This window comes from Molothrus aeneus, chromosome 17, assembly GCF_037042795.1.
Source record: "Molothrus aeneus isolate 106 chromosome 17, BPBGC_Maene_1.0, whole genome shotgun sequence".
NCBI lineage: Eukaryota > Metazoa > Chordata > Aves > Passeriformes > Icteridae > Molothrus > Molothrus aeneus.
In genome coordinates this window covers 6,433,945-6,452,398 of record NC_089662.1, presented here as the reverse complement: position 1 = coordinate 6,452,398, position 18,454 = coordinate 6,433,945, and the positions used below count along the sequence as shown (strand labels likewise).

General features: G+C 55.6%; 1 protein-coding gene across 2 annotated transcripts; it reads left to right on the top strand.

Annotated features, from left to right (window-relative positions):
• The first annotated feature begins 12,911 nt into the window (after nucleotides 1-12,911).
• CCN5 (cellular communication network factor 5) lies at nucleotides 12,912-17,970 on the top strand. Of its 2 annotated transcripts, XM_066561636.1 has the most exons (5): nucleotides 12,912-13,015; nucleotides 15,304-15,520; nucleotides 16,169-16,423; nucleotides 17,007-17,200; nucleotides 17,705-17,837. In XM_066561636.1, exons 1-5 carry the CDS (start codon nucleotides 12,956-12,958, stop codon nucleotides 17,726-17,728), a joined length of 750 nt encoding a protein of 249 aa, XP_066417733.1. In that variant the 5' UTR covers nucleotides 12,912-12,955; the 3' UTR covers nucleotides 17,729-17,837. The 2 variants fall into 2 exon arrangements, with proteins under 2 accessions (XP_066417733.1, XP_066417734.1); XM_066561637.1 differs by lacking the exon at nucleotides 17,007-17,200 and having other exon boundaries at nucleotides 17,705-17,970.
• The last annotated feature ends 484 nt before the right edge of the window (nucleotides 17,971-18,454 follow it).

The window sequence follows — 18,454 nt, the reverse complement described above, 5'->3', positions numbered from 1 at the left end:
CCTCAGACAGGGCTTGCTGAGCACCACCAGAAACATCAACAGCAGGAGCTACTGCAGGTAGAGAAAGGCAGGTGAAGGGGAGAAGAAGCAGAGGGACAAGGGGAATAACCAGGTGTTCCCACATTTCTGCCCAGTGCTGGCTCCTGGCAGGACTGGTACTGCTGGGCTGTACTGGAGCTCTGTCATGGCAAAGGTGGCTGCAAGCCCCAGGGCCAACTGGTCACAGCCTCTGCTTCAGCAAAAAGTGGTTGAAGAGCATCCAGTCTTCACTGTTTTGAGCTGGAACTTTCATGAGCATGAGATGTTTTAATTCATCTAATCCAGGGTTCTGACCCAATTAATATTCTCTAGGATCCCCTGGAGCTCTTGTTTTGTTCTGTTCTTGGCTTTAAGGGCAGAAGAATTGAAATCAGATTATTTGGAATAAAACAGCTTCAAATTTTAGGTCGCTGATTCTGGTGAGGTTGGCTTTGTTTCCAACCAGGTGAGACGCAAAACTGCCCAGAAAGAGTTTCCCCCCAGTGGCAGCAGAAAGAATTTGCTTAAAAGCAAGAGGTGAATGTCCAGGAGCGGTTCTGGCCCCGCTCACACCTCCAGCACCGCCGGCTCCGGCTGGGATGAGCCGGGGTGTGCGCCCAGCTCAGGGGCACGGGGGACACGAGGCAGGGCGGGAATGGGCACCGGGGACACGGGGGACACGGGGCAGGGCGGGAATGGGCACGGGGGACACGAGGCAGGGCGGGAATGGGCACCGGGGACACGGGGGACACGAGGCAGGGCGGGAATGGGCACGGGGGACACGGGGGACACGGGGCAGGGCGGGAATGGGCACCGGGGACACGGGGCAGGGCGGGAATGGGCACGGGGGACACGGGGGACACGGGGCAGGGCGGGAATGGGCACCGGGGACACGGGGCAGGGCGGGAATGGGCACCGGGGACACGGGGGACACGAGGCAGGGCGGGAATGGCCGCGGGGGACACGGGGCAGGGCGGGAATGGGCACCGGGGACACGGGGCAGGGCGGGAATGGGCACGGGGGACACGGGGGACACGGGGCAGGGCGGGAATGGCCGCGGGGGACACGGGGCAGGGCGGGAATGGGCACCGGGGACACGGGGGACACGGGGCAGGGCGGGAATGGGCACCGGGGACACGGGGGACACGGGGCAGGGCGGGAATGGCCGCGGGGGACACGGGGCAGGGCGGGAATGGGCACCGGGGGACAGGGGGAGCTCAGCACAGCGGCCACGAGAGGGAGGCAGAGCCCGTGCGCTGCGGGGACCGGGGCGAAGGAACCGGCCATAAGGGATAGGGGATAAAGGATCGGGGGTAAGGGGCTGGAGGTAAGGGATTAGGGGTAAGGGATTGAGGATAAGGGATCCGGGACAAAATATCGGGAATAAGGGATCGGGGCTAAGGGATTGGGCATAAGGGACAGGGGATAAGGGATCAGGGGTATGGGATTGGGGATAAGGGACCAGGGATAAGGGATTAGGGGTAAAGGATTGGGACTGCGGGATCGGGGCTATGGGATTGGGGCCGAGATACCAGGGATAAGGGATTGGGGCTGCAGGACCTGGGCTGGGGGATTGGGGCTGCAGGACCGGGAAATTGGAGCTGTGGAACCACGGCTGCAGGGCCACCACCACCCACCCCACCACAGGCTCAGTCCCTGCCCTCCACCCCAGGAACCCTCAGTTTGTCTGCTCGGCCTGGCCAGGTGAAGAAGCCAAGCACCTGAGCACACAGGTTATGGCTAAATCCTTCCCAAGAGCTGTTTTCTCCTCCTCAGATGCCAGGGCTTTGTGTCATTCCCAACTCACACCAGAGGTGTGGGGTTGGGTGGGACATCTTGCAGGCCAGCAGCAGGGCCAGAGGAACACCTGGGCAATCCCTGTGGTAGAGATCCCATCCGTAAATCCAGGGCAGTCACCCCTCTATGCATTACAGAGGGACTGACAGACAGATGCATGAAGCAGGGCAGGAGCTCATGGGCTGGGCTGTCAGTCCCCACTGTCCACCCTGTGTCAATGGTTCTGGCTCAGCCCCAGTTAACACCATGACAGATTGCACCAGGTAGGGTCAGAATCCCAGTCCTGCCACAGGTTTGGTGCTCAAGTGGGCCCCAAAAGCAGTCAGGGAGCCCCCAGTGAAGGCCATCATTGTCACACTCTGAATGAATGGTCCCTTTGGATACTGCTGACAAACCCGGACACTCGCTGCCAGCAGACACTGGCCACTGGCAGCTTCAGATGTGCCTGGCTGGGGAGAGGCAGCTGAAAAACTGCAAAATGTGTGGACTACCAGGGCCAGGAAAGCAGCTAGTGGAGGGGAGGGAAACATGGGGAAGCTTCTGGTTGTTTTTAAAATCACATCATGCCAGGTTTAAGCATAGACTTGACAGCGACATACAAGAGAACTGGCCCAGACAGTGACTCACAATAGCCCAGTGACATTTTAAATACCTGATTTCCAGCTAACCAAGAACAACCTGAGGTCAACCCTGTAAGCTGCCACGTTGTGAACAAAACATTCCTTGCAAAAGTCAGCCTTTGGAGGGATGTTGCACAAGGAGTGGCACCTGGACATAGTGGAGCCAGTCCTCTGGCACTGTCAGCGTGCTCATGTGGCCAGGACAGTGCCAGCAGCACTCTGAGCCAGTGCTTGGCTGCCTCATGCATTTCCAAGACAGACCAAAAGTCCAAGGCTGCCCACCCTCCCCATTGACCAGCTCAAGAAAGAAACTGGGGATGGCAGAGGAATGCAAACCAGGCCAGAGGACTCCTTCATCCTCCCACTCCAGCTCGGTGCATTCCAGGCAGCCTCAGCACAGCGTTCTGTGTGCTGCAATCCAGCCCTGCACACGCCTGCCTCTCATCCCCTGCCAGCCCTGACTCTCCAGAGCCACCTCGAGCTGAGGCTGTAATAAATCAGGCAGCAGCCTCCATCCAAGACACGCATTCCCTGGGTTGCTGTGCTGAAAAATGAGTGCTGAGCTTTTCATGTGAACACCTGCAGCCACCAGGCAGCCGTGCTGACCCAGGGTGGGGTATGGCTCCCAAATTAAAGGCATCTTGCTGTTCAGACTCTGTGAAACTGTGGCCAGTTTGCTGTGCTCAGGACTGGGATTTGGCTCCCACACCTGATCCTGCAGGTTCTGGGAATCCTGAACTGGCTCAAAGCTGAGTTTGAATCCATCAGCCGCTGAATTCAGTGATGACCATTGCTCTGTAATGAGCTGGTGAGAGATTGGCTGCTGTCATCTTATTGCAGGGGTTCCACGCTGTTGTCTCCTTATCACAAAAGTTCCAAACCTGCCAGGTGTTTTTCATGGGCAGCTCCTCAGAGCACTGCCTCTTTCTTCTTCACAAAGCAGCCACTGACTCCAGTTCCCTTCTCACCCAGCCACCCCAATCTTTTATAGCTCTCTTCTTCTCATTGGCCTGTTAAAGTCAGGCCTGTTCCTAATCTTTGATAATTGGCCCAGCTGCAACTCCTTAGGGGTAAGATTACTTTCTATACTATCTTTATTTGCTTATATTCTATCCCCCTACAATTGGCAGCAAAATCCTCCCAATGGAAGGAGGCTGGGAGGGAGACCTGGGAATGGGTACACGCTGGAGGGATGTGCCACAGGCATCTGGAGAAATATCTCCAGCAGAAGAGATGGGAGCAGGGAGATTTTGCCCAGGGCTGCTGTGGTAGCCCCCTGGCAGATCCAGCCTGGGGCAGGAGCACATCTCTGTCAGCCATGGAGGAAGAGCAGCAGTGCTCAGAGCCCACTGATCCACTGGGGAAAGGCAGGAGAGTGAGCAGAGCCAGGACACAGGTGCAGCAGGTGGCCACACTCCCAGTGACAGTGGCCAGGTCTGGGTCAGTGCTGGTCCCGCTGGAGCTGGGCAGAGCCTGCAGGGCCAGGGGCTGGAGGTGGGGAGTGCACAGCCTGAAGCTCCCTGTGCACCACAGAGGAGCATGGCCCCAGCTGGGGAAGCTGGAGCCAAGGCCAAACTCATCTGGCTCTGCTTTGCACACTGCTGAGATCTTTCTTGGGTTTATTTTCATGCAGATTCCCAGAGTGCAGAGACAGGCAGGAAAGTGAGAGCTGAAAGCAAACAGGAAAAAGGCAGGTTCTCTTCATTTCTATTTTTAGCACTATGAACAACATTAGTGTCATTATATTTAGGAAAAAAAATATTCAGAGCATTTCCTGCCTCCCCTTTCAATACCTTCAGCTATTTCCTTGCAGATGTTTCCAGGGACCAGGGTTCAGAGGCAGGAGCAGCAAGGCTGGGCTCTCACCCTGCAGACAAGTCCTGGGAGATGGAATTTGGCTCAAAGCAGGTGCCTGTGGTCCTATATGGGGACAAGGAGGACAATCAGGCCATGGAGGATGTGTGCAGGTCCAAGCAGAAGCTGTGTGACAATGCAGGACCTTCAAGCTTCCTCTCTGTGGGTTGTAGGACCTTTGGTGTAATGCAGGGGAAGGCACAGTAGCCCTGTAAGGCTGGGGTTACAGGGGGAGGCTGCAGCAGCCAAGGCTGGAAGCACAGCTCTGCTTTTCTGCAGGGACCCTGGGCTGAGCAGAGCATCCCTGACCAAGCTGCTGGAGAAGGGACTGCTCTGCAGGAGAGGTTGCACCACGAGTCTGTGGTGGACTGTGGCAGCAGCAAAGTGAGATCTCAGAGCTGGGGCTGCATGTAGAGAGTGGCTGATGTCCCCTGGAGCCAAAGCCTGTGGCCACATTTCCCTTCACAGAGAAAAGCAAGGCACAACTTCCCAAGGAGATTTTCTGGGAATTGGAGCAAGGCACCTCAGAGAAAGAAAAAACAGTTCTTATCTCAATTGCTGCTCCTCTTGTTGGGCACAAGTGGAATTCATTGTGGAACATTGTTTACCTGAAGGGAATTGGTAATTGGATTCTGTTTTGTTTTCTTGACCAATCTCTGCAAGCTGTGTCCTGTTGGTCAGGAGACAGTCACAAGGTTTGATTGAGTTGAGTTCTTGTGCAGTTTCAGTTTAGATGTAGTGTAATATAGTATAAAATAATATAGTATAATATAGTATAATTAATTAGCCTTCTGATATCAATGGAGTCAGATGCATAATTTCTCCCAGATTTGAGATCACCTTTCTTTTCCAATAAGAGCCCCTGCATTTGTCCTTTGTCCCCTTGTCCAGGCTGGCCTGTCCTGTCCTGTCCTGCACAGCTCAGAGGATGTTGCTTTGCTCTGACAGTGCCTCACACTGGAGGACTGCAGCTTGCCAAGGGGTTGTGTTTGATCCTCCCAGGGATGATCCAGAGCAGGATGTGAGGGTGGCAGGCCACAGCTCAGCAGGACCACGGAATGTGAGGAAAACCAGGGTTTGACTGTGGTCAGCTTCTGGCAGGGGAGAGAGAGGGCAGCCAAATGCTGGGGAAAGGGCTCTCCTAACCCCAGCCACAATGCTACGTGTGGTTTGCAGCAAAATCACAGACCAGCATTTCTCCATGCAGCCTAGGGAGCTCTCTGCCCCAGGAAGAACATGCAGATAATGTTGGAAAAGTATCATGGAGAGCATACACAGCAGTGCCTCAAAACATTCTCTGCAGCCTGGGCCAGCAGGGAGGGCTGCCCCATGCACACACTGCTCCCCACACTCCAATTGCTGCCTGCTGACAGCAGTTCCAGGCCACATTTTCCTTCCTGGAGCTTGGTTCATGAGAGGAGCTGCCTTGTAAGATGCTCCTCTGGGGCTCTGACTGACTCCAAACGGGCTGGGAGCAGCTCCTGAGACAAGCCCAGCCATAGCCAGGCTGCCACCGCCAGCCTGGGGCAGCCAGGTGCAGACAGCCATAGAAGTCAAACATTCCCTTTCTGCATTTCTCTTCCCAAAACCCTGCAGCAGGTGGAAACCCACCCCAAAGGGTCTTGATTTGAAAGTACAGGAGGAATGCCTTGCAATCCCCAGTCCAGCCCAGCCCATCTTCCTGGGGAACAGCAGGACAAAAATGAGATTGTAACAGCCATTCTTCCCTTTTCCCCCCATGTCAGAGAAACCACCAGTTCATGGGAGACCCCCATGCCCCAGGGCACCTTTGCCCCAGCCTCAGCTTGCTTTCACAGGGAGATGTTCCTCCACCTTCATATGGCCACTGGCATCATTCATGGAGATCTGCTGCAGGGCATCTTTGACTCACAGGATGGCTTGAGATGAAAGGGATCTTGAAGACCATGCAGTTCCCAATCACCTGCCATGGCCAGGGACATCTTTCACCAGACAAAGTTTCTCAAAGCCCCATCTGACCTGGCCTTGGTCTCCAGGGATGCCCCAGGTTCCTCCAACACTCCTCCTGATGTTCTCCTGCGGTGCAGCTCCCTCAGGCACAGCCCTGAGCAGGAAGCCCCTCTCCAGTGCAGATTGACTCCACTTGGCACAGCTCAGGCAGCAGGAGGTCTGAGGACACTGTCCTCTCCAGCTGTGTCCCCGTGGTCCTGCAGTGCTCCTCTGTGCCCACATGAGCCCCTGCCTGGGCTGTGCTGCGTGCCAGCCCCCCAGACCCTCCCCACACTCTGGGGGCACCATAAGCCTCTGAAAGGCCAATCTGAGCTCTTGCTTTGTGGTCAGAGCACAGAAGAAGGCCAGCCAAGCAGGCTGGCTGCTTTTATTTGGGCTCAGGGCCTGGATGGGGCAGTCCCCTCCCTGCTCCTTTGGGGGGATTCTCATTTGGGGGGGGGATTCTCATTTGGGGGCCACGAGTTTACAATCAGCAGATCACTGCTCTCCCACAGCACCAGGTCACCCAGCCCAAGAGGCAGGGAGAGAGCACCCAGAGCCAAACACCTTTTACAAATCACTCTGCATAGTTCACATTCTCGGCCGGTTTATGAGCGTTTTAGCTCCTCGTATTGATCAGGGCTGGAGCCGAAGTAATTACATTAATCAGAAATCATTTCCCATGATTTTGAGTCATCTTTGAGCTGGTGCCCAGCTGCTCTGCTCTCCCCCCTGCTCCCTGGTACATTCTTTCCAGGCGACATCGCTGCTTCCATAACCGTGCTCAGACCCAGAGGTTTGTTTGTCTCAGCTGGGTCCCACACACACCCTAAAGGTTTCAGTCGTGTCTTTGTTGATTTGGCTGGGGAAGGGGACAAGAGGAGGTGGTTTAGGTGAAGTTCATGCTTGGGAAATGTCTCCAGATGTCTCTGGCATCAGGAGGGGTGTAGGGAAGGGCTGGGGGCCTGGGATTCCTTGGCACATGGAGGCATCACTTGCTTCAGCTTTTCCAGTCTCGCTCAGAAGATGGAGAGCAAGCCCAGCCATTGCTTTGTTTCCTCAAGGTGGAATTTGGAAGTGGGACTCACCTGCAAATCCTTTGGCATGAGCAGGTCCCCCTGCCAGCTGGCTTGGGTGGTGACAGTCATTTGGGGTTTCCAGGTGCTGGGTGTGAGGGGTGGGCTGGCAGCTCCTCATTCCCCCCCAGCCCAGCTTCCCAATGTGCCCAAGGCCTGTGCTGAAAGCTCCTGCAGGAGCCAGGCTCCTTCCAATCATCAAGGCCACTGAGGAATGCCCTCTTCCCTGCCTTTGGGAAGGTCCCAGCCACCACCAGGTGTTTCAGAGCATCCCCTGGAGATGTGCCAGCTGAAGGGAGCTGTCTTTGCCCCAGGGCACTGTCCCCTCCCCAGCAGTGCCCTGGCCCAGCAGCCTGCATTCACCAGCACCCTGGGCTGCTCCTGCTGCTGGCCAGCCAAGAGCAGCCCTGGGGGTGGGAAGGGCTGTGACATGTGGGGACAGACACAGCCTGTGTCACCCAAAGCTCCTCCAGCACCACACACCTCAGGCACAACACCACTGCCTCATGTGTGCAGCACTTGCATCCTTAAAGCCTTCCCAGAGGCACAGAAAGCAGGGAAGGAGCACAGCCCTCCCCAAACCCTCCTAGAGCAGAGCTGGGAGGGAGCACAGCCACCCCCAAAGCCTCCTAGAGCAGGGCTGGGAGGGAGCACAGCCACCCCCAAAGCCTCCTGGAGCATGGCTGGGAGGGAGCACAGCCATCCCCAAACCCTCCTAGAGCAGGGCTGGGAGGGAGCACAGCCATCCCCAAAGCCTCCTGGAGCAGGGCTGGCACAATTACAAGGTGAGTTTGGAGACACCTCCCAGCATCCCTGCCTGCACACCAGTGGGTGCCTCCATTTGCAGCTCTTTGGTGCTGCAGGGGATATGGCAACTATGTGAGAACATGCAGCACCCTCGAGCAGGACAAGAACTGAAGGAAAAACAATGTCTATTTTTGCCTGAAACCACGAGAAAAATAGAGATAGCCAAAAAAGAATGAGCAATTTGATCAGGAAACATGAGCAAGCCATCCAGCTCCATGGAAAATACAAAGGGTCTGTCAGTAACCACACAAGGTCAGGATCTGGGGATTATATCTTGTCTGAAAGATAAAACTTATAGTGATATTTTTAAAAAGAAGTTTATGTTTGATGATGTTTGATACTCAATAAAAAAAAAAAATTAACTCCTAGAGGATCACAATATTGAATATGTGATGATTTCTGACACTGTTTTCCAGATAACAATGGAAAACCTCATCTGGCTTAAGTTTCCAAGCTTTGTTTTACAAAAGTCTTATTCTTTGAGTTATCTGGTTGTTTAACTTATTGTGAGACAATTATGAATTGCTCTTGTCTGGACTGCAAGAAAAAAAAAATCTCCCAGAAGTATTGCCCAGGGTTTGATCTTTCTCTGTTGTCCCTTCACAACAGCTGATGCAAGGCTGTGCTGTGCTAATGAGAAGCCCCCTCAGTCTGAAGGATGAGCTCTCACTATAATTTTGGCTAAGCTAAGTTTTTCTTGGTTGTGATAGTCCATTTGCTCCTCATGTAATCACTCAGCTCCTTCCTCTTGACAATGTCACACTCTGAGAGCAGAACCAGCCCCAAGCCCCATTTATCAGTGCTTCTTTTTAGTGAAACCTACCTAAAAACCTCTGGGAAGAGGTGAAGGATGCAGTGCTCCCAGCACCAGGCAGGGTTCCTGTGTCTCCTTTGGCAGGGGCCATGCCCTGCTGGCCTTGCCACCGTGGCTGGGAGCTTGGAGGGCTCAGCTGGTCCCAGATGCAGCCAAGGTTCCTGGTGCAGTTGCCTGACCATCAGAACCTGGACAGCAGCCCTGAATTCTTTTCTTACAAGTCACTTGGCCAGGCCCCAGCTGGTAAATACTTTCAGTCCCTGCATCCCAGCCTGGGGTGGGAGCAGTGACCTCAAGGTAAAAGAGTGCCCGGCCCATCCCTGGTCCCTCAGGGCAGCCAGTCCTCTCAGCCTGGCCCTGCTCAACAGTTCAGGTGTGAGAACCAGAGGGAATAAAAACGCCCAGACAGGGGTGGAAATAGCCATCAGCACCTCTCTCTGCTCTTGCTGCTTGAAACTGGAGCCAGATTCATTCTGGGTAGGAAACAATTCTCCCATCTTGCCAAAAAGCAGAGATATTTCAAAATTTCCCAAAGCCATGGTGTTTTCCAGAAGTCTCAGGAAAAACATGAGCAGCCACCCCAAAGTGTCCAACAGCCAAAGGAGACCTGAGGCATCTCCATTTCAGCTCAGGGCTCTTGGTTTTTCCAAGCTGGGTGTCTGTCCAGCTTTCCAGCAGTGCTGTTCACCCTCCATGGGCAGCCCTGCTCCTCTGCAGAGGGGATTTGGGCCAGGAGTGCCCAGGAGCAAAGGGAATGTTCTCCCCACCAAGCCATGGAGCTGGGCTCACCCACATTTTCACATCCAGGACCCAGAACAGCCTCACAGAGCTGGACAGACAGACAGACAGCCTGCCAGAGATGGACATCCAGACCCTGCTCTGACTTCCCCCAGCTCTGGAGAGGGTGCTTAACACATGATGTAGAGTGAGGAAGGGGAGTGTCCAGCAAAGGAATGGCATGAAGGGAGACTATGCTCAATATCCATCCCAGATGGATGCAATTTCAGCTGAGCAGGGTGTGCAAATGAAGCTTTTCTGTGTTATTCACGATGGCACGTTCGGGGAGCAAACACATGAAGAACTCAGCTCTCTAAAATGTAAATTCACTGGGGCAGTTCCTTCATTTCTATAGAAACAGCAAAGCTTGCCAGTGGCTAACTCAAAGGAGATGTATTCAGATGCCTGTATCAACTATTTTCTTGCACAACTGACCACAAAAAAAGAAAAAGAAAAAAAATCATAACCCCCCAAAAACCTGACAATAATACCATGGCAACTGTGGAGTGAGACATATGGACTGAATTACTTGCTCTGAAATCACACGTATGGTACAGAACACTCACAGGTTACGTGCTCCAGAGGGAAGGGCTATAACAGCATTTATAAAATGAACTGCTAATGTGCTGTTCTGCTGCAGCTTTGAACATCAAAACAGTTGCAGGGGCTGGATTCCTGTGCCAGGCTCTGCCTGCAGCCCCAGCACAGTGACCTGGGTGGGGATGTGGGACCCAGAGCTGGGAGAAGGGAAGCCAAAGCCAAATTCACCCATGGAGAATCCTCTCTGGAAAGGCAGATCATGGGAGAATTTGTGGGTACAACTCCAGCCAGCTCCACTGGGCACCTCCAAAACCCAGCCAGGTCCCAGTGAGGATTGCCAACGCCATCAGAAGTGTGGGCAGCTTGCCAGGCATGGGATGCTGGGTTTGGCCCCACCTGACTGCTTGACTTGGGGGTGTTGGCCTGGCTCAGGCTGGACTCGGGCTCTCTGTCACTGCCTGAGCTCTCACAGCTTCCTGGTGGTGTCAAACCATCACAGTGACACCAGGTGTGGGGGGAAGCAAGGTCCTCTCTTGTTCAGAACTGAGAAAAGAATAGAGAAAGGAGCTGACCCTGTAGCCAGAACACATCAGGTGACAGGGGTTTCGTGTCCAGCTGGCTCCCCTGGGCAGCCCTGAGCCTCAGCCTCCCCCAGGGGTGCCCTGCTGCCCCCTGAGACCTCACACAGGGGTCTGTCAGCTGCTCCAAGGGTGCCTCATTGTGGGAAATGAGAGGTTTTTATTTCTGTTACCAGCACTGCCACCTGATTTCTACCAGGGAAATTAACTCATGGCCATTAATCAGGAATCCCTAATAAACATAAGGCTGGAATAAGTAATTGTGGCAGGGCTGGATCAGTACTTTGGCTCTCCCAAGGCACTCCCAGGATGTTTGGCTGAGCTGTAGCCAGTGGGAGGACACCGGCTGTGGGGCAGAAAATTTAACATGAGAGGCGTCTGCAGCCTCAAATATCAAACCCTCGAGCTTGTGAGCACCTGTCAGTGGGTCCTGAACCACCCCCTGCCAGGGAGTTCAGAGCAATGTGCCCTCCTCATGCCTCCCCTGTCACAGGAAGGGCTGCCAGAGCAGCTCCCTGACCTCCAGGCATGGCCTGGGTGATGCACAGAGCTGGGGCTCCAACATGCAGAGCAGGGGCTCTGACCCTTGCATAAGTGACAGCAGCCTTTGGAAAGTGTCCTGGTGTTCCCACAAGCTGCCATGACCTCGTTAACAGCCTGGCTGCATGAAGCACAGCCACAGCAGAGATTTGGGGTGGTAATGTGAGAGCTCAGCCTGCCCTGCTCCCTGCTGGGCTGTGCCCACCCTGCTCCATGCCCTGTCTGCCAGGCTCTGAAAAGTGTGGAGCTGAGCTCAGGATTGCTGCTCAGGTGACTGAGAACCTGTTTCACAAAGGCAAAACAGAGGGAAAAAGGCCAGAGGGAGAGATGGGGCATCACCCTTGGTTGTGTGGTTTTGGTGCTCTGCTCGTAGCAGCCAGCAGCTCCTGTCACAGACCTGATATCCAGCATCACAGTTTTCATCATGCCTGAATGAAACAGGCACTCTGAGCACAGCCACCAGGATCATCCCCTGGCCAGCACAGGAGTAGCAGTCCTGGCCCCAGAACACATCCTGCAGGAGCCAGAGAGAGCTGCAGGACATCCTGCATCCCTTGAGCTCTGGGCTCACAAATTGTCCTCTCGAATCTTGTGATGAGGTCTGGGGAGTGGGAATATGGGGAAGTGGCTCTGTCTAGTGTAGGTCTTGAGGTGCTAAGGTTTGTCTTTCCTAAGAGCCAGCCTCACAGACATCTTCAGTCCAGGGGACAAGAGAAAAGCTTGCACGGGGCAGAATGAGAAAGCATTGGGAGGCAATGGTTGAACACCTGCTTTTCATCCCCAAACTTGGAATTCTAATTCTCACAATTGATTAAGATGGTCATTATACTCCAGGGGCTGAATTGGCATTTACAAGGCTTGAAATCAGCATGGTCAGACTGCAGCCTTCTCTGCATCAAGACAATGCAGCATGATGTGCATCCAACCACCCCACCCCACCCCACAGCCTCCCCAGGTGGCCACAGTCCCTCTCAGGGTGGGGGTGATGTGGCAGCACCACCACAGCAAATCCATTTCCAGCTCCTTTGGGTGAGCCCTCTTCCACAGCCTGCCAAGGACTGGGTGCAGCATTAAATACAGGGGTGGATGCCCTGTTGCTGCCTGCTCCCACAGCAGCAACAGGTCCCAAACCCTCCAAATCCCAGGAGGAAGGTGCCAGCTCTGCCTGGCCAGACTTTGATCAGTAGGACAGGGCGTGAAGCTTCCCTGCCAGGCTAGGGGAAGGGAGCTGGATCACTCCAGCAGCCTGGCTCCTCAGCCTGCTCCCCAGGGACAGCACAGCATCCCTTCCCTTCACTCCTTGTCCCCATGGACAGCATATTCTCACCTTGAGAAGAGTGGAAATGGCAGCTGGAATGTGGGCTGGGAAAAAAAAAAAAAAAGGAAAAAAAAAGAAAATCTTGAGGCCTGTCCAAACCTACTCATGTTTATATTGGAGCCTGTGAGTGACATCAGAGCAGGGAGAGTATAAACACCAGCAGGACCTACCCTGGGCTTTAAAACCTGCGAACACTGCCTCCAAACTGCCTGGGGGGTGATGTGCTGCAGTGGCACGGGGAGAGCAGCATGAGCCTCCAGCTGGAGAAGCAGCTCCTCTTCCTCTCCCTGCTCTGCATTCTCTCCAAGGTAAGGCAGACGGGGCACCGGGGCAGCTTTAGCCGAGGAGCCCCCGGCCCTGGCAGCGTGGGCTGCAGGAGGGATGGGGTGTCACGGCCACTGAGCCCGGCAGCCAGGCTGTGCTGATGCAGGGGCCAGAGCTGTGCTCGGAGACGAGTTTGGGATGAAGCAGCGGGGTCCGAGCGTTCCTGGGCCCGAGGCTCGCTGTGAATCCCCGGGGCGCACAGGAATGCCAGCAATGCGCTGCGCTGCCCGCCGCCCCTGCCGCTCTCCGCGCTCGGTCCCCGCCAGGCAGCGAGCAGCAGCTGGGCGGCAGCGGCTCCTCCAGGCTCCTCCAGGCTCCTCCATCCCCGCCCAGGCTCCCGAGGCAGGGGCCAAGCCACGAGCACCAGCCCTGGCATTACTCAGCTCTCCCCACTTCTCGGAATGCTCACGCCAAGCCAGTGCCTCCAATGGGATTTGGGTTGTCATAGAGGTTTCATTAATTTTATTTTTTTCTCTTGGACTCTGTGTGAAAATATTTGCCTGTGCAGAGAACAGGAATGTTGAAAAATTTAGGGCATCTCAGCTCCAAGTTCTAATGGCTGCCTGAATCCCCAGGCAGGGATGTTGTGGCAATGTCGTGCCTATTTGACAATTTTCCCAGAGTTCAGACCTCTGACAGAAGCCACATTGTCATCTAAAGACAAGTAAATTACAAGAAGCAGGGAGAAATGGATTTATGGCTTGCCTAGTCTTTCTAAAACATTGATTTGTAATAACAACCTCCTGGAAGATGAAAAATGCCCTTGGCAAACTGTAACAGAGCAGTGATTCCTGCCCCAGGTGCTCACGAGTGCCTGGAGAATCACCAAGGGCCATCGTGCTGCCAGCCCAAACCTGGCCACCACAGCTGGTCCCTCAGTCCCTGCCACATTAATAATGCTGCTCACTGGCAGAACTAGGACAAGACCCAGATTACCCCATCCCAATCCATATTTTAACTCCAGTTATTGGCACTGACACGCCTGCAGCCCCATGGAAAGTGTCTGAACTGCTGCAAATGGGGAGCAGATAGAGCACCAGGAGCCACCCTCTCTGTCTGACTCATCATGTCAGAACTGGTGCCCCTGGGAGAAACGGAAAGAAAAAGAAAAATGGTATCTAAAACCTACATGGTCTGGCTGAGCTCATCGCTCTCCTGGCAGACTCAGCAGTCACACCAGTACCTGGACCAGGGCAGGGATGAATGTTTTGGTTGCAGGTTTGCTGTTCTGGCCCTGCATCCAGCAGCACGTGCATGGTGCTGAGCAGCAGGGCTGCCAGGGGGCTCTCATCACTGTCAGGCCAGCACTGGTGAAGGATTCACTCCCAAACTGCAGAGCCAGCTCTCGTGGCTTCGGGCTCTATATGCAATAGCTCTGTCACATGTGATGTGATGGGAGCTCAGGAGCTGCCTCAAAGAGCTGTTGGGGCCAGGGTGGTTGTGGAGCAGGATGAGCCAAGGGTATAAAATCCACCTGCCCAGGTGAATTCCTGTGGGCACCTCCCTGGCAGACAATTGGCTAAGCAGGCAAAGGACTGCAGTGCACAGCCCTGCCAAAGTGATCACTCAGTCCAGGCACGAGGGAAAACAGCTCCCAGTCCTTGAAACGTGTCTGTCTCTGGGCTCCTTGCCCAGTGGGCCAGGCCAGGTGAGGATGCTGCAGCCAGGGACAAGCAGAGGATGCAGCTGGACCAGTGAGGAACGCAGCGAGCTCTGCCTGGCTTCAGATCCCCACTGCTGATGCAATGTCCTGTTTCCTGGCATGAATGAGAGCTCTTAAGGCTGTAAGGAGCGAGGTGCTGTGCACTCACCACGTGGATTCAGTCCCTGCAAAGCCACCCCTCCTGGGCTGGGCACAGCCTGCTGCCTTGGGGGCAGGCATGGGGGTGGGCTGCTTTACCTCCCTGCCTTCCTCTCTCCCACTGGGCTGCCTGGGGCTGCTGACCTCACTAAATAACCACCACTGCCTGGGATGTTCACCTTGTAGCTCCATCCTCCTGTGTGTTCAGAGCAGTGGCACATTAAAGCCCCCATCTTTCAGAGTGCTGAGCTTCTGAGCATCCTTGATTCTCCCTGGTCTTCCATAGGTGCCCTTCAGAGGGGACAGTAGCTTTGTAGCTTTCCAGGATGCTTTGAGATATTCCCATAGATTTGGAGCCTCCCTCCACCAAAAATCTGTCCCCATGGTTGAGACAAAGCTACCTGGCTGTCCCAGTGACAAAGCAGCTGCTAGCCCAAAACCACCTGTATGGATTCAGCTTTGCCCCCACAGGTTTGTGCCCAGCTGTGCCGGAGGCCGTGCTACTGTCCCTGGGTGCCACCCCGCTGTCCCCGCGGCTCCCCCCTGGTCCTGGATGGGTGTGGCTGCTGCAAGGTCTGTGCCCGGCGCCTGGGAGAGCCCTGCGACTTCCTGCACGTCTGTGACCAGAGTCAGGGCCTCGTCTGTGACTACAGCTCAGCACCTGCGGGGACAGGAGGCACCTGCAACTGTGAGCACAGGGGTGCCCCCTTTCCCCGGGGGTACCCGCACAGTCCAGCCCAGCACACAGCCCCGCTCCAGCTCCAGCCATGGCCTCACATGGCTACAGGCACCCTGCAGCACCAGCAGGGGAGTGGGTGAGGCTAGGAGAGCAGCTTTCCTGAGGATGGTACATGCAGCTTGGCCGTAGGGCTGTGCCCCATCTCCTGCCGGCTCTTGTGCTGCTTTCTGGCTGAGAATTCAGGGTGGTTTCAGTGACAATGGACAGGGGGGTCCCAGGGGTGCCAAGGCTGGAGCCTGGGGGTCCTGCAGGGGAATCTCAGAGAAGCTTTTCCTAGCCTGGAAATCCTGAAGGCTGGGTCAGAGCCAAAGGGCAGGGGGGCTCTCACAGCTTGTGAGCTGTTGCTTTGAAAAAACAGAGATGAGGACAAAAGGCAGGGAAGGGAAGGGAAGGAGACTGAGTGATGAACATGCTGCTGCACACCCATGTCTGTCCTGCACATTGCTTGGTCAATTCTGTGGCTCCCCACCTCAATCCCTTTGTTCAGCCCCCCACATACCCCCAGCATTGCCCCTGCCATCCCCATCTCTCTGTCCCTCTGTCCCTCTGTCCCTCTGTCCCCCTGTCCCTCATGGGCTCCCTGGCTGTCTCTTGCAGTTGAGGACGATGAGGACGGCTGCGAGGTGAACGGCCGGCTCTACCGAGACGGGGAAGTTTTCCAGCCCAGCTGCAGAATCCAGTGCCACTGCCTGGACGGGGGCTTCACCTGCGTCCCGCTGTGCCAGGAGGATGTGCGGCTGCCCAGCCCCGACTGCCCCTTCCCCCGGCGCGTGGAGATCCCAGGGAAGTGCTGCCCTGAGTGGATCTGCGAAGGTGCCCAGGAGCAGCCCCTGCCCCGGGATGCCAGGGCAGGTGAGATGCAGGGCAGCTCCAGGGAGGGGATGTGTGATCGTGTTCACAGGGGTTTTTGGTTGAGGGAAGAGATGAGGATCTGATTCCGTGTTTCAGAAGGCTTGATTTATTATTTTATGATATATATTACATTAAAACGATACTAAAAGAATAGAAGAAAAGATTTCATCAGAAGGCTGGCTAAGAATAGAATAGCAAGGAATGATAACAAAGGCTCTGTCTCGGACTCTCTGTCTGAGCCAGCTGGACTGTGATTGGCCATTAATTAGAAACATCTAACATGGACTAATCACAGATCCACCTGTTGCATTCCACAGCAGCAGATAACCATTGCTTACATTTTGTTCCTGAGGCCTCTCAGCTTCTCAGGAGGAAAAATCCTGAGGAAAGGATTTTTCATAAAAGATGCCTGCCACAGGGATGCCCACGCAAATCTCTGGGCATGGCCCCTTCACCCCAGGCCGTGAAACGCCAGCAGGGGACACCTCCCAGGGCTCTCTGCCACGCAGGGCTTTGCCTGCAGCACCCCAGCATGCACAGCACCTGCTTCCAACTCCCCTTTCCCCCGTGTCGTGTCTTGCAGCCCCCGGGGCGGTGTCCCCGCTGCTGTGGTCCCCCTGCCCGCCGTGGGGCACGGAGTGGAGCCCCTGCTCGGCCACCTGCGGGCTGGGCTTTGCCAGCCGCGTGTCCAACCAGAACCGCCTGTGCCGGCTGGAGACGCAGCGGCGGCTCTGCTCGGCCGGCCCCTGCCCGGCCCTGCCCGCAGCGCTGCCGGCGGTGAGTGAGGCTGGGGGAGCTGCTGCTGCTCCGGGGGGAACGCGGCTGATGACAAAGGGAAGGGCCAGCAACTCTTCTTACCTGTGGGCCCCCGTCAGCCCTCCTCAGCCACGAGCTGAGCGTGTCTCAGGACACACGAGCCATCTCCTGAAACAGCCGATGGCCGGTGCTCACCAGAATGTTGGGGTCCCTGGATGTCTCAATCCAGGAGCACTGTGGATGCCACACAGGTGAGCTCGGCCTGCCCCTACGGCCAGAGATGGATTTGGAGCTCCTGCCTGGCTCACTGGGCACACACAGGAGGTGCTTCTGCCACCTCTTTATTAGCCTGGCACAACCCCAGTGTGGACACAGTGCTAATCTGCCTTTCTGGTGTGCAGGTGGCCCTTTCTGCCCATTTCTTTCCCCCTGCACTGCAATGCTACATGCTCCTGCTCCCCAGCTGCAGGGGACACACCACCAGCCCTCTCCATCTCCCCACTGATACTCATTCTGCCTTTCCAGAGGGCAAGAGGAGGTCGTTTGTAGCTGTGCCCACCCCGGATTCACCCTGGAGCCAACGCCTCATCCTGGCAAAGAGTCTGGCACAAACCCATGGCACTGTGGTTATGGTGAAGATGGAGGGTGTTTCCACTGGGAAAACAGAGAAGAAATGATGGACTTTGGCTGCAAAGGAGGCTGGAAACAGAGAACAAGATCCCTGTGTCACCCATCACCTGCCTCCTCTGCACACCCCGCTGCCCCAGGCAGGGCTACTGGGCAGCATGCCGAGTTCCTTAGGCTGAATGAAATGGGAAGTGGGGAAATGCTGCTCCAAACATAAACCCACCCAAGAAACCAGGAATTGGTCCTTTCCTGGACCAGTGGGGCTTCTGAAGAGATGATGCTGCTTCTCTGCCACATCATGCAGCTCTGCTTTGCAGAGACTTCAGGAGAGACCATCTCCAGCACCTGGAAGCCAAAATCCCTGGAGGGAACCCTCATGCCCTGGCCCTCCAGGGAAGGAGCAGGTGACCCCACAAGTCACTGCCACACCAGGCTGAGCTGCTCAGCCATGCAGGAGCTCAGCCAGCCCATGGTACCCACCCTGCCTTCCCGGGCATGGGCAGGGTCCCCCTGATGGCAGCTCTAACTCACCTTCCCCTCATCCCTCCAGAATAAACACGAGCCTTCCCGCTCTGCCTGGCCTCCTCCTCTGGTGGTTTGGCAGGGCTTCGGCAAGCCAGGAGCTCAGACAGCAGCAGACAGACCGCC